Raw genomic sequence first — 13,601 nt, 5'->3', positions numbered from 1 at the left:
TATTACTAGGCCTGCAGTATTTTATTTATTTATTCTAATATGGACATTGGACAATGTTTTAAGTGTTATAGCAGAATATGCAAATTCTCAACCCCTGTCTATAGGGCATATATAATTGTCTGTCTATATAATTTAGAGTTAGAACAGCCGGAGCCAGAGTAATACGGGAAGGACATGCAGACTCCACCCAGAGAGATCATGTGATGTTGGTCTGGTCCGGGAATTGAACCCATCATCTCCTTTTTGGGAGGCAAGAGCGCTAACCGCCTTTGCCAAAGCTGCCTTGGGACAGAGTTACGAGAGAGAGGCTACCAATCTGCGTCATCATCCCTCCACCACACACCAGATTCACATGAGGAAATGTGGGTGCAGTGTCTTGTCCAAAGACACAACGGTAGTTTGCTCCCCACGGTGTTCCAGCTGTGTCTCATCCAGGTACCAACCAGGCCCCGACATACTTAGCTTAAAAAATCTGACAAGATTAGGCATTGGGAAGAAGATATGGCCACACAGTTAATTTGATGCTTTCTTTATTTGTGAATAAATTTGAAATAACCTATTACAGAAGGCAGGGCTTAGTCAGTTCATAGCAGATTCGTTAGTTCTCTAGAAAATTACTTTCAGATGGAAGTTAAAACATCTTGATTTAACACCTTTGAAACCTTTTCTGCTATTACAATTGTATCTATCAGCTCTCATTTTGCCATATCTGTTTATAGGGCTGTTGTTTTACAGGCAGTGATGGAAAATACAGATAAAACAGATTAAAACGATTATTCTAGTGGCACTTCCACACTGTGCTGCAAATGCTCAAGTGCACTGAAATGCATTTTGTGTGTGCTTCAGTAATAATCCGAGGTAATGATACAACCCCCTAGCCTTTTTTACTGTTAACACAAGATAATTATCCTAAATAATGTAATAATAAAGTGTACCTTAAGTTTTTATTTTTTCTCCCCATTTATTTTTATCACCTTCAAAGCCCATTGACCTAAAACCTACAGAATCCAGGTTAAAACTGCTAACTGACTAGACATTCAATAAACCAGTGCTTTACTGCCACAGTCTAAATAAGAATGTGTAAAAAATATATATATATATATACATATATATATATATATATATATATATATATTCTGATATCACATAGTAATCACATATTGTTAAGCTCCAAGAGCCTATACATAATAACCTAAAACACTATTGTTTACATAGCATTTTGTGAAATAAGATGCTTTGTAAGCGCATACATTATTGCCACAAATATATTGTGATCTTTTGCATAAATGCTTGTGCAGATTTCAAGTGTATTGCATTCAGCTTCATCTATTTAGTGGGATAAAGGGATTCACTAGGAACAATCACTGTTATGTGTGCTAAGTGCATTGTTAGACAACATAGTTGTGAAATGTGGGTGCCTGACCCTGCGTGTTAGCACCCTGTTTTGTGAGGACTGCTGGTATTATAGAAAAGTGATGAGCGGTGCAATCATCCTGAGACGTGTGACAGCATCTCCTAGTAAACACTACACAGATCTCTGCCAATAATGCAAATAGATGATGTTCATTATGTAGCAAAACACAGCAGTATGTCTTAAATTATTCACAACTTCCTGTCTGTCCCGTCACAAAGTGTGAATGAAAAGGTAGAGGTGAAAGAAGGTGACCAAGGTCGTCAAGTGTGCTAGGACAGTGTTTGCGTAAAAGTAGACTTCAATCTTTTAACATTCTCCTGCTGCAATAAATTCTCCTGGTGTCTCTGCAAGTCTCCTTCTGCGGTTTTCTTCATCCTCATCTTCCTCAAACAGATTATGATGAATACTTAATAGCTGGTGTGCAGGAGCAATGGTCAGAGATGGAGACCGACACTCGATGGTTTCTGCCTGAGGAAGAGGATCCCTTTGAGAAGGAGAGGATTTAGGGCTGAGGGCATCCTCACTGGATGGTGGGTTTGGACTCAAACCATTGACGTAAGTGTTGGTGGGGAGGGTCATTGTAGAAAAGGCGGTGGTGGTAGATTCTGGAGAGCAACTCTTTGTCTCTGAGTAGGCAATAGTGAAAACAGAAATATGTTTAGAAATCACCATTTGAAAAAGTATAATCGTTTGATCCATTTGGAATGTCAAAGCAAAAACTATACCGATCATTCCGCTGGAAACATGCACAATTGTGTGTGTGCCTTCGAGAAATACTTCGTCAATGCTGTGCTCTGAAGGAAGAGGTACTGTAGCTGTGATTTCAACCTTTGGCTTACGAATCGTCAGCATATACGGATGGACATCCAGAGAGAAGTTGCGACTGTGTTTCTTCTCGATTCCACTTAGGTCTGTAAAACAGAATATATTGATTTACTACCATCAACCACAACCTCTAAGTCATAATTTTCACCTATTGTGTTCAGTCCCAACCTTTTGTTGGAGGGTTGTGTGTGCTCTTGTTATCTAGAAGTGGTGCAATGAAGCTGTCTGCAACAGTTTTTCGTCTCAGGGGCTTCTGTTTCTCAGGCTTTGCATTCTCCAAACGTGTCAGAGCAATGGGTTCCTGTACAAAGTATAAGCAAAAGTAAGTGTCCGAACTTCTGGATTATTGTAATGACATGGCCTACAAATGTTATTACAAAGTTTGAAATGTATTCAATTGTGTAAAAATAAGTTACCTTGAATGGCTGAGGCAGTGGGTTTGACGATGTAATCCACTTTATTTTTTTGCGAGGCCTTTTGATAACCAGTGGCTCTCCACCTAGCTCTCCCACGCCAAGGTCCAAATTAGGATCAAGAGTTTGTATTCCAGATTCCCTCACAGTGGGAGTAGAATCATGGTTTGACTGTGCAAGTGCTGCCAACAACTGCCTAACCACATTGTCATACATGAGGTCACTCTCATTAGTAATGAAGTCCAGCCGGTTCAGTGACTTGATGTGGTCCCTGTTCTCATTGCAAAACATGGCCAAAATATTAATATCACAAAACTGAGATTTCTGCCAGCTCTTGCGAGTCTTGATACCTACTTTATGCAATTTGTCAAACACAAAGTTAGATTTGCGAACTACAAATAAATTCAACAGATTTAACAGAATAATGAAGTTGACAGAGCAGAGCAAAGCTATGTCTACAGCTGCCATGATACGCTGCAACTGCACAGCAGGAAGCTTACAATTTACCTTGAGCTTAAGCTCAAGATAACTACTTATGTCTGGTGGTTCACCAAGAGCACACGTGAACTCATTTTGTCTCTGCCTGGAATAATAGGCGCTCAGGTAGGAGATGGGGATGGAGCTGAGACAGATAATTGCCAGATGCCGTGCAAAATAAAGCTTAGCCAGAAAGTTACTTTGACCCCGTCTTTCCAAATACTTTTCAAAGAGGTTCTGCTCAGGACTCTTTTCTTTCTCTGCATTCTCAATGATCTCTCGCCTCTCTTTTTCTGTTATACCAGGTCCTTTGGATTGGATCTGCTTCTCGATCTTTGGTGCTCTGCCCTCAGCAGCTCGGTGATAGCAGTTATCAATCTCTTGAAGCAGGAAATTGAGCTCTGATGTGAGTCGTGTGGAGGCTAGAAACTCCCAGCTCAAGACAGGAATATACATAATCCCTGCAAAAGCCAGAAGCGCATAGGGCAGGAATTTGTGCTCGAACAGTGAAGGCCACAGGTGAGGCTCCACTCCAGGCACAGCATCGCGCAGCTCCGTCCAGCAGTAGCCTCTCGCGTACAGTGCTTGGTCTCTGGTGAAGTTGTGTGGTGTGTAACAATAGATGGACTCCTCTAACAAAGAGAAAGAATTTGTTTGTGTTTTGATGGTTTTCATTTTACATAGTAATACAACTGTTCCCATCACTCCCACATCTTACTGCTGTGAAACCTAGTCACAGTCGGTTGCTACAGCTGCTATGGGGAGCCTGACTCTGCAATGTAACCTTCCCAGTCATCACTTCCATCCAACCATATTATTTTGAATTCTGTTTTCCTTTAACTTTTTATGTTTTATGTTTTAAGTATAAACTATATTATTGTGTTGTGTTACAGTTTAAAGTATATACACTGTTGTGCTGTTGATCAGACCTGAGCCCTCTCAAGTGGAGGACCTACTCACCTGCAAAATTCCTTGTGAAGACCAGAGTGACCAGCAGGATGGGGATGATAACTGTGCCTATGGTAACAACCCGATCAAAAGGCAGCTCCAGTTTGAGCTGCACCATGAGCCCTGCCAGGGCCCCTCCTTTCTCATCCTGAGAGGAGCCAGGCATGATCAGTTCCTTCAGCTTCTCTCCAGCAAGTAGAGCTGCAGCCATGTCTAAGTTCTGATCAAGGAGGTTCTGCATCAGTCCGTCTCACACAGGCCACACTCAGCACCTCTATTCATATGTACACCAAGGAAGCCATCCTCAGAGATCCAAAATGCCAGCACTCAAAGAAACACGTAGAGGGTGTGTTCCCAAAACATTAGAATAATTTATGTTTGGGCTAGCAGACTGAAGAATGCAGGGAGTTTGGGAGGAGTCCTCGTGGTCCCCAGGGAAGTGATTGCCAGCTGATGAGTGGCAACACAGGCCTCATTTGAGCACTGCTCTGGGCCGTCCTTCTCTGGAAAAGAAAAACAATTTTATTCCCAACTTAAATTGTACATTCAGGCCGATTGAACCACGAAAGGCTGCCAGAATGTGATGTCAATATAAGTTTGGTTGAGATCAAATCAAATATGTGTAGCTGGCCTTGCCAACACATGTTAACAAATTACTTTATTAAAATTCGGTTCACGTAATCCAGTTGGTAAACAATACATGCGTTATCTGTAAAATAAACATTCATTGAATAAAAAGGCTTGATTAATTACATGAACTGCTGGTAACTCCTTTTAAACCTGTATCTTTGAAAATCTTCCATAAAGATTAATTAGGTATTCAAAGCTCACATGAAACTGTCAGTGGGTTTTATGGATGCGTACAGAGCATGCATCTTAAATAAAGTAAGATGTCTCAACTGCATAGGGAAAAAGGAAAGTGTGATGCTATTTTGTATCCTTTATAATAACCTTAATTCATTATCTTTTGTTATATCTATTATTATCCAATGTGCCTGTGCTTGCCTCTGTTATCAAGCTTCTCACAATATAGTGCCTATTTGACAATGAATGCTTGGGGACATGGGATTTATACAAATACACATTTGACACTGAACATAGACAATTAAAAAAACAAGCTTTAAATTATTTAAATGTAAAGAAGCCCCATCTGACAGGGTTCTAGGTTAACAACTATAGCCTACATGCAGAAAAAGCCTTACTGGAGCCAAAATTCTTTGACTCCTACACACTGAATCATGAAGGCAGAAGACACCTCCAAAAATACAGATTCCCTCATTCATTTTTAATTAGAGAATGGCTGAACAGATCCATCCGCTCACTTGTCATGGACACACATTTTAATACATTCTGTTATAACAAGTTAAACTGCACGTGGAGCTTCTTCATATTAGCATAGTTACGCTAAAAGTGAACTAAAGACTAATAGAAAACGTACACATGGACTGATGATTGCGTTTATTCTGGTGTGAACTAACAGGTAGTCAGTCTGCGTGAGCTCATGACACTGCATTCAAGCGGAACCTTGAACGCATTCTCTTGCAACACGCGAGCGCCCGAGTCTTTCAGAACCACAGCAGTGGACAGCTCCCGAGAAGCTCACAGACGGGATCTGATCTGAGTATTTGACTGTTTCATTGTTTCATTGTTTCAGTGTTTGAGTGGCTGTTTCAGTGTGTGAGGATGAGGATTGACCGAGTGCGTCCGGCGTGGAAGCTCCTCCAGATCTGCCTGTGCGGAGGCTGTGGTCAGTCCTCAACGAGCTGTCCATCTCCGCGCGTCAGAGAGAGAGGGAGCCCGTGTCTACCGTCTGTCTGCGGTGCCAAAACACGTGCATGCGGCGGTAAAATAAGTGAAACTGCACTCACCGTATCTCCAGCAGCATCCCCCGGCACGTCAAGAGTTAATCTGCAGTGCGGGCGAACATGTTTGGGACCGGTTTGTTCCGCCTTTCTCCCTGCTCCTCCCGCCCGCCTCACCCTCTCTGCAGCTCCCTCATCGGAAACATTATGAGCTAATGCAGGCTTCACTTCCTTCACATCTGCAGAAACATGCTGGGGAAACTCTCGACCTGCCGTGGAATCCAGAGCAGGACAGGCGACTGTGGTCAGCTGCGAATCAGGCAAACGGTTGTGACCTGAACACGTGAAGAGGCAGAGGGCGCCTTTGCTGGTTGTGTGCAACATAATGCAATAATCAATTCTCAATTTACCCCCACTGGATAAAACCAGATTCGTCCTGTCATGAATAACGGTGTGCAGTTGTTTTTAACTTGACGTTTATTTCATTAAAACAATAGTCTAGATTTAAGAGAATATACATAATTATTCAGACGAGTCCTATAAATAATCAATATTAGAATACATTTCTATACAATTAATGTCTAAACTTTGAAATTACATTACAACCTAGATTCAAATTTCTGGCTTAATGCATGTGCAAGTTTGTGCTCTGTATTCATTTGTCTTCTCCAGGTGAATATTAAGATGAATGTGACTTTTTGTTGTAGAGTTCTTCCTCTTATCGTGTGCCATAGGAGCGCCCAGTGTGCCACACAGGGCTCAGTGGGCCATTTGGACCACGACCGCCTTCCAGGCTCTGTCTTTGTCAAAATCATGCAGTGGACCGTTGGATGCTGGCTGCTGAGGGAGGGAGCCAAACCAGATAAGGAGCCAGGGTGGAGAGAAACAAAAGACAAGACGGGAAGAGCGTAAAGAACCGGCCAAAAAGTGACAAAATAAAGGTAAATGAGGTGTGGAGAATGAACAGCTAGGTCAATTTACAATTTAGGGTGCAGCCACTTTGCACTTTGTCCTGGTTTGGTCCTGTTTGAGCCCAGCGTAGTCCTGTTTTAGTACTGGTTTATTATTAATCCAGCCAGGGCAGTGCAATAAGGCCGTGAGAAAAATGCAGATGAAGGTTGCTTTTATAACATAACAACTTGGCCAGGAAAAACATAATTTGCACTTACTTTTTTCAAGCTGTTATAAGTTATTTTTTTCACTCTTTACATCTTATCTCTTTCATTATTACAGTTTTTAGCCTCTGCAGTTTTAGCTGCAGTCAGTCGCTAGCCTTACGCAATTAGTCATGGTCTCTGTCTGCCTTCCCTCAAAACTGAGAGGAAAATCTGCTGCAGTACACACACAATTATACAGTATCACAAAATGATCACATCATCCCCATATAGATTATATCACGATATATCACCAACAATATGATATGGCCCAGACATAGGTAAATAACAGGTTTAGTTCCAGATTTAGACTGTGTTTACATTTGTAAATAGACCACATCAAAATTGGGACTAAACTGGAACTTAAACCAGGACTAAACCAGGACTAGAAGAGGACCAAACCACGTCTACATCAGAACTCAAACTGGACTCAAACTAGGACCAAACTAGGACAAGTGTGACTACACTCTTAGTCCCCAGTTTCCATGTGGAGAATCCAAGCATTAACATATATTTATAGAATTTAACTCTCACAATATGATTAGGAACTAAACTTCGAATATCAACATTAACTACTTTTTGGTCCCAGCTTAAATAATTTGGTTGTTTATAATTTAGGACATGTTTTGGATATAAAAGAATAAATAAATATCACTGGTACAAATCTGACGGAACTTATCATAGTAGTGTATTTTGTCACAATATTAACAATACGATTCTGAAATAGAGATAAAAACACACAGGTCATTATTGTTGTCATTGCCCAGCTCTCTTTCATTCACCTACCACAGTTAGTTTCCTAGTAAGTACCTCACAGAATTGCGTAGGATCATGCCCGTCCTCATACCCCACTGGCTGCCTGCGTAGCTGACTCTTATACGTGGCACAGTGCACCACCGTGGCTGAAGTTAAAACTGCCTGCACCAGCAATAACACCATCAAAATGAGCAGCAGGATGTCATAGGATTGCTGAAAACCCCCCAAAAAAGCAGAATGAGCTTGCGTGTGATCATCCGTGAGAGGCGTTACATTGAAAAGCGTTAGAATCTCATCACAGCAAAGGTCAAGTCTTAACATATAACAACAAAATGCCCGGTTTGCTCATTAAAATCACCTTGGCCGTGGGCACATCATACAAGAAAATCTCAATAAAGCTGATCACACTGCATGACAGGAAGCCAGAGGCGGAGAACAGCAGGGGCGATGTGACACTGCTGATGGCAATTAGCACCTCCACCTATGGTACACCAGTTCAAATAAGATGTATTCAATGTTCAAAGAAGTTGGATTTAAAATTTGGTCTGCTTAAATTGGATATGGAGTGCAATTACCAGACATTTGTTGGGGTATTCAGAGACGACGTGGCTGGCGATGGCACTGGGAAAGCACTGTCAAATGCATGTCAAAGCAACCGATCACTCAAGAATCAACAGTCTTGGGTGCGTGATATCTTGGTTTTTACTTACAGCCACTAGAATCCAAAAGAATGTGACAGACAGGTAGGGCCCAGGCAACAAGGCGTCCATATTCAGAGCAATAATTCCTCCAAAAACGGCAGAGATTCCCACGATCACTTCAATTACCTGTTGCATATGTGTTTAGAGATCAAATATTTGTCCTTTGTTAATAATTTGCCATGATACAACCACTTAATGTGTTATAGAGCAATAAAAAAGAGACAAGTTTATTATGTTAAACTTTGGAATGTACATTTTCCAAAATTCAATCGGATTAACTAACTGGATTGTGCTTGAACAGCTTGAACATTGTACTTACAGAATATGCTTTGAGGAGTCTTGTGGGAAATCTTGCAGGTTTATCCAGTGATCTATCATAAGCCCCAGACTAGAAGGAGAACAAAAAGAAATTTGGCTGAATTTAGAGCGGACAGTCCTCTCATGAACCTCATGAACAAAAAGCATCAGTCACAGTTGTCCGCACCTTCCTGTGACAGCAACAGTCCTCTGCAGAGCGAGCAGACAGAATCACCGTGCTGGCCATCAACACCTCCAGCACGATCATCAGGATTAGGTTAAAGTTGATCTAGGTAAAGAACAGAACAGGAGAGCAAAATGTGGTTAAGGTTATCTTTTTCAGATCAAATTGAGATGAGACCTAGAGAAGAGCCTAAGAGGGTATCTATAGATATTGTCAAAAAGGGGAATATGAGGTGACTATGTTAGGGAAGAAGATTCAAGGTTTTATGTTTACATTGACAGCCGAAGGGTTGAGGACTAGTTTACATCCAAACCACACCAGACATGTGGTCGTCACTGCAAAAGTTGAAACATAGAGCACTTGGAAATCTGAAACCTAGAGCAATTAAAAACAATTTTAATTAACTTTTCCCCCCTACATTTTAGTATACATTAACTTTACTCACTGCAACATATCTGTTCTTTGCTATGGCAAAACTAGCAATTGCAGCCGGCAGACCCTGTGAAGGACAGAAACCACTTACATTCACTAAATACATTTTAAGCATGTTTTATTTTTAAAGTGGTGCATTGACTTGCTCCTCATCCATTGGCTTTATTAAACTAAAGAATGAGATGGGCACGAGGGCCACGGCTCAAAGGAGGCACCTCACAGGCCCACCACATTTGGACAGCCTGGCGCTCTGACAAAGGGACTAACTATTGGAATAGTCTTCCACTGACAATAAAACAATGTCTGTCACCACTTTTAAATCATACTTTTAATTCTGCCTTAAAGTTCTACTGTTTATTATTTTTTTTCTTTTGTGTGTTACCTGCCGAGGGACAACAGATGGATTCTAACATTTATGCTCTGATATATTTACACTTTGACTGTTACAGATGTTCATTAATATGCATTGCCATATAAATAAATCAAATACAACATGCTTTTTGTTGTTGTAACTTACAGAGCCAGCAGCACAGCGAAGGTAGTCCATAGCAACGGGAAAGACATTTCCAAGGTACAGAGAGAAGCCAGAGGAGATGAGCAAACTGCCCTAGGTACATACACAGGTAAAATGTTCAACAACGCAAATCAGTGCTTGTGTGTTTTGAAATTATACTTTTAAACTATAGTTCCATTTTGAAAAAATTGGGACATTTCAAAATAAAAAAGGAAAAAAATGTCTTGTGTTTTTGTTTGTCCCATTGATTGGTTACTTATGGCATGTGTTGCATCAAATTAATCTCAAATTCTCCTGTTGCATTTTAGTTACTGAAACAATAATACTGACGTGGGCAGGACACAGACAAAGTCTGGTTTAATAAGCTGCCAGCTGGAACTGGAGATGAGAAGTGCAAGTTACCATGTTAAACTGCTGTTGTCTCAATTTGGATTTATGCCCATTTTCTTACAACAGCAACTGCAAATGTTTCAAATTTCTTTCATAATCCTACCTCAACATTAGTACATTTAATGATAGTTCCACCTCAAGGCTAAAACATGGATCCTTCAGGTGTTTGTACGCGACAATCCCAGGCCATCTGTGCTGCGTGCTGGTTCTCACCCCGATCACAACGCTGTAGAGCCAAGCCCTGCAGGTGAGGCAGGGGTGCTTCAGATGCTGTGGCTGGGACAGCTGCAGGTCGCTGGCCCTCACCTCCACGGTGTAACTGTCATGGTCCAGCCTGTCCCGCTCCCCTCTGTCCTGCCTCCTCTCCAATGTTCTGTCTCCTCGGCGTCCCAGGCTCCCCCCTCCTCTTTCCAGAGACATGTGGCTGTATGTGAACTCCTCTCTGAGTGACAAGTCCTCTCGTGGCATCATGGTACATGCAGTTGTCTGTGGTAGAGTGTTTAAGGACAACCAGAAGCATAGAAGATATACGGAAAAGAAATTAGTTCACAGGAAGTTGAGTAACATTGTTCTCAAAGTAAATTATAAACAGAACAACAATCTGCAGCACAACAACCTATTAGTCGACTAATTAGTTTTGGAACACAGCAGCCCCTCCTTTCTAAATACCAGCGCAAACAAGGCACCACTTGCTACTCTCAATGTTCTAGCCCAGAATTTGTTCAAACATACCTGTTTCTTTTGGTCTGCAGTGAGCTCTCCCAAAAAGTAAAAGGAACAAGGATATATCCGTGTTCTCAAAGTGAGACGAGAAGATCAGACTTAGCCCAACTTGTTTTTGCCTGTTGCTCCTTCTGTCCCATGTCTCTGTCTTACACTCTTAACTCTTTTTCAACCTCACTCTTTTACTCTTTCTTGCTCCCCTCCCTTTTGCGACATCTCTTTTTTCCCCCGAGAATTGTTCAGGGGGGGAAAAAAAACTAAAAAACGTTCTGGAGTCCTTCAAAGCGTGGAGCTCAAACACATGGCTCCTGTGTTGCCAGCCTGCTTTGTGCTGGAGAGGAACTGCCTGTGCATGACAACAAGGGGGCTCACACTGGGGGCAGAGTTAGTAGGGCAAACTCCCCTTTACCCTCCTGATTGCTTGTGCATGCCATGACGCAGGCATGCATATCAGCCTACTCGTCAAAGCGGACAATGGACTTTCAGAACTGTATGTCCGGACAACATCAATCAACAAAATCATACTGCACAAAGTTATAATAATGTTAGTGATGTATCGTTACTTTGCCCGTTCTGCAGATTTGCTTGTACGGCTCCTATTAGCTCAGAGCAAATAAAGATGCCCCGCGATGCTTTTCAACTTTAACACGCTTAAATCAAATGATCCCCTCGGATGCAACTAATCCCATTATGCATAATATTTATTTGTTTGAATCGAGAATTGCCCATTTACTCAAACAGTTCAATGATAGTTCAAGCTTGAAGTATGACAAACATTGTGTTTATGAGCATACGCTGTATAAGCATTTAACACATATCCACACCACAGGAATCCTTTCAGTCGCAGCGCCGCATTCCCCGCTCAACATTGTTCATGGGCGGCGGTATCCATGGCAACTCCTTAACAACTGCTGTCACCCCATCCCTCGCCAAGCTGATGTCTCTGCCTCACACACACACGCACACACACACACACACACACACACACACACACGCAAACACACGCAAACACACACCCACATTACTAATAGTATACAACCTCAAAGACACAGGAGCTGGAGGCCTGACATTGCAACAGTTTCCCCCAGAGAGATTTAAAAGGATTAGAAGAAGGCTGATCGAAAAGGACACAGCCCAATAACGGAGAACTGCTGGACCACAGGCCGGAGCATGACCCAATGACCTTCTGAATATTGTTGCCGTGTGTATTAGCTATATTTGTGGGTTTCAGAGTGATGGAAAAGTAGTAGAGTTGCCAATAGCAATCAATTCAACTATTCAAAACGAAATATTGTATCTTTTGAATGGGCAAAAGTCAAACTGAAACCCTTGAATACTTCTATAGTACTACAAATAGTGATGTAAACTTACATTTTACATATAGCTAAGTTCACACTTTCACTTTTTAATTGATTTTTAAATGATTTTTGATCACCAATCTCTATTCTCTGGCTGTTGTTGTAATGTGCGTTGCAACGATAGAATTGACCCATCGTGCAACAAATAAAGTTTATCTTTTCTCATCACACACAAGTGGAACAAAACCCGCAACTAATTCTGGGTTAGAAAGAAAGAATGGCTTCATGAAATCTTTCCATTGCACTGCATTTATCTTCCTATATTTAAAGGTGGATAATATAACTTTTCTGGTGGAGTCTCCGCCACCAACTTGTCTCCATGGAGATGTTATTGTGCCACAATATGGCATTTATATGGCAACAATATGGCAACTTGTCTTTCAAGCTATGTTGTAGGAATATAAAAATGTAATTAAATAAATGCATGATATATTTAATGATATACTGCACAACATTCCAGGCAGATCAATAACATCCCCCATAGAGATACGAAAGTGGCAGACCCTCTGTGCAGTAATTGTGATACTATTTTCACACACCAGCAAATAAGAGTGTTATACTTTCAAATATTTAGAGCTTTTGTGTTCACCTGACCTTTCCTTAAAAGATACTAATGTGTGAATAGTTCCCTTTTTCCCCCTTTTTATTTTGTGAACAATTTAAATACACTCATTTGCATATAGTATGACATTACTAGCCACCTGAGTTATTATTTCCCTGCTACTATCTAAAGTTCAGCCTGTCTCTTTTGTGGGTGCTACTCTGGGGTGAAGACATAAAGAACAAAGGAAGGTTGTTCTTTTGGCTTTGTTCTTGTTCTTTGCAGGAGCCGCCTCATGTAGCGCTGCTCTTGTCTTTGATTTACGCCTTTCGGTTTGTGTGTCCCCTTTTCTGGCAGTGACATGCCTCCTTTTTTCAAATCTGCTGGCCGACAACGTTAGCTTCAAACCATACATAATGCACTACAATATTCTTAATATTTCAACAAAACAAAGACACTTCTTCACGCGGCCTGATTGGACTTTGGATGGGCCGGGGTGCAGTTGGGGGCCACTTTAAGCTTCTATCCAACTGAGATCGAACTTTTGAGAATAGACGAGTTGTTGAGATCAAACTGAATATAAAACTCGTCTTTGTCGGAAATGTTACTTTGACCAATAAAGAATAAGTTGATAGCAAAAAGTGTATCTTTTAAAAAACAGTTCCACAGCAG

At 41.3% G+C, this 13,601-nt stretch overlaps 2 protein-coding genes across 5 annotated transcripts; both read right to left on the bottom strand.

Annotated features, from left to right (window-relative positions):
- Nucleotides 1-1,285: 1,285 nt before the first annotated feature.
- Nucleotides 1,286-4,449, bottom strand: panx2 (pannexin 2). Its single transcript, XM_072434810.1, has 5 exons — nucleotides 4,090-4,449; nucleotides 2,656-3,761; nucleotides 2,408-2,540; nucleotides 2,140-2,325; nucleotides 1,286-2,040 (listed from the first exon to the last, which is right to left on the bottom strand). The coding sequence occupies exons 1-5, from the start codon at nucleotides 4,316-4,318 to the stop codon at nucleotides 1,721-1,723; spliced, it is 1,974 nt and encodes a 657-aa protein (XP_072290911.1). The 5' UTR covers nucleotides 4,319-4,449; the 3' UTR covers nucleotides 1,286-1,720.
- A 1,889-nt stretch (nucleotides 4,450-6,338) lies between these two features.
- On the bottom strand, nucleotides 6,339-11,375 carry mlc1 (modulator of VRAC current 1). 4 transcript variants are annotated; one of them, XM_072434813.1, is made up of 12 exons: nucleotides 11,040-11,375; nucleotides 10,521-10,793; nucleotides 9,921-10,010; nucleotides 9,417-9,470; nucleotides 9,245-9,346; nucleotides 8,975-9,076; nucleotides 8,810-8,878; nucleotides 8,500-8,616; nucleotides 8,365-8,421; nucleotides 8,148-8,270; nucleotides 7,844-8,002; nucleotides 6,339-6,716 (listed from the first exon to the last, which is right to left on the bottom strand). In XM_072434813.1, exons 2-12 carry the CDS (start codon nucleotides 10,776-10,778, stop codon nucleotides 6,639-6,641), a joined length of 1,209 nt encoding a protein of 402 aa, XP_072290914.1. In that variant the 5' UTR covers nucleotides 10,779-10,793; nucleotides 11,040-11,375; the 3' UTR covers nucleotides 6,339-6,638. The 4 variants fall into 4 exon arrangements, with proteins under 4 accessions (XP_072290914.1, XP_072290915.1, XP_072290916.1 ...); XM_072434814.1 differs by having other exon boundaries at nucleotides 6,339-6,719; nucleotides 7,849-8,002; XM_072434815.1 differs by having other exon boundaries at nucleotides 7,849-8,002.
- Nucleotides 11,376-13,601: the final 2,226 nt, after the last annotated feature.

This window comes from Eucyclogobius newberryi, unplaced genomic scaffold, assembly GCF_026437365.1.
Source record: "Eucyclogobius newberryi isolate DKJ021-1_F unplaced genomic scaffold, fEucNew1.0.hap1 SCAF_7, whole genome shotgun sequence".
Classification (NCBI taxonomy): Eukaryota; Metazoa; Chordata; class Actinopteri; order Gobiiformes; family Gobiidae; genus Eucyclogobius; species Eucyclogobius newberryi.
Note: the sequence above shows the minus strand (reverse complement) of the source record. Positions and strands in the feature narration are given on the sequence as shown.

Excerpts from the sequence above, each read along its gene's own strand:
- panx2 (XM_072434810.1), bottom strand. The coding sequence starts at position 4,318 with ATGCAGAACCTCCTTGATCAGAACTTAGACATGGCTGCAGCTCTACTT. Across the intron at positions 2,541-2,655 it reads CACTGCCTCAGCCATTCAAG|GAACCCATTGCTCTGACACG; the intron begins GTAACTTATTTT and ends TACTTTGTACAG. Across the intron at positions 2,041-2,139 it reads TGTTTCCAGCGGAATGATCG|AGACAAAGAGTTGCTCTCCA; the intron begins GTATAGTTTTTG and ends TTGCCTACTCAG.
- mlc1 (XM_072434812.1), bottom strand. The coding sequence starts at position 10,778 with ATGATGCCACGAGAGGACTTGTCACTCAGAGAGGAGTTCACATACAGC. Across the intron at positions 10,011-10,520 it reads TCTACAGCGTTGTGATCGGG|GGCAGTTTGCTCATCTCCTC; the intron begins GTGAGAACCAGC and ends GTATGTACCTAG. Across the intron at positions 8,879-8,974 it reads ACTGTTGCTGTCACAGGAAG|TCTGGGGCTTATGATAGATC; the intron begins GTGCGGACAACT and ends TTCTCCTTCTAG.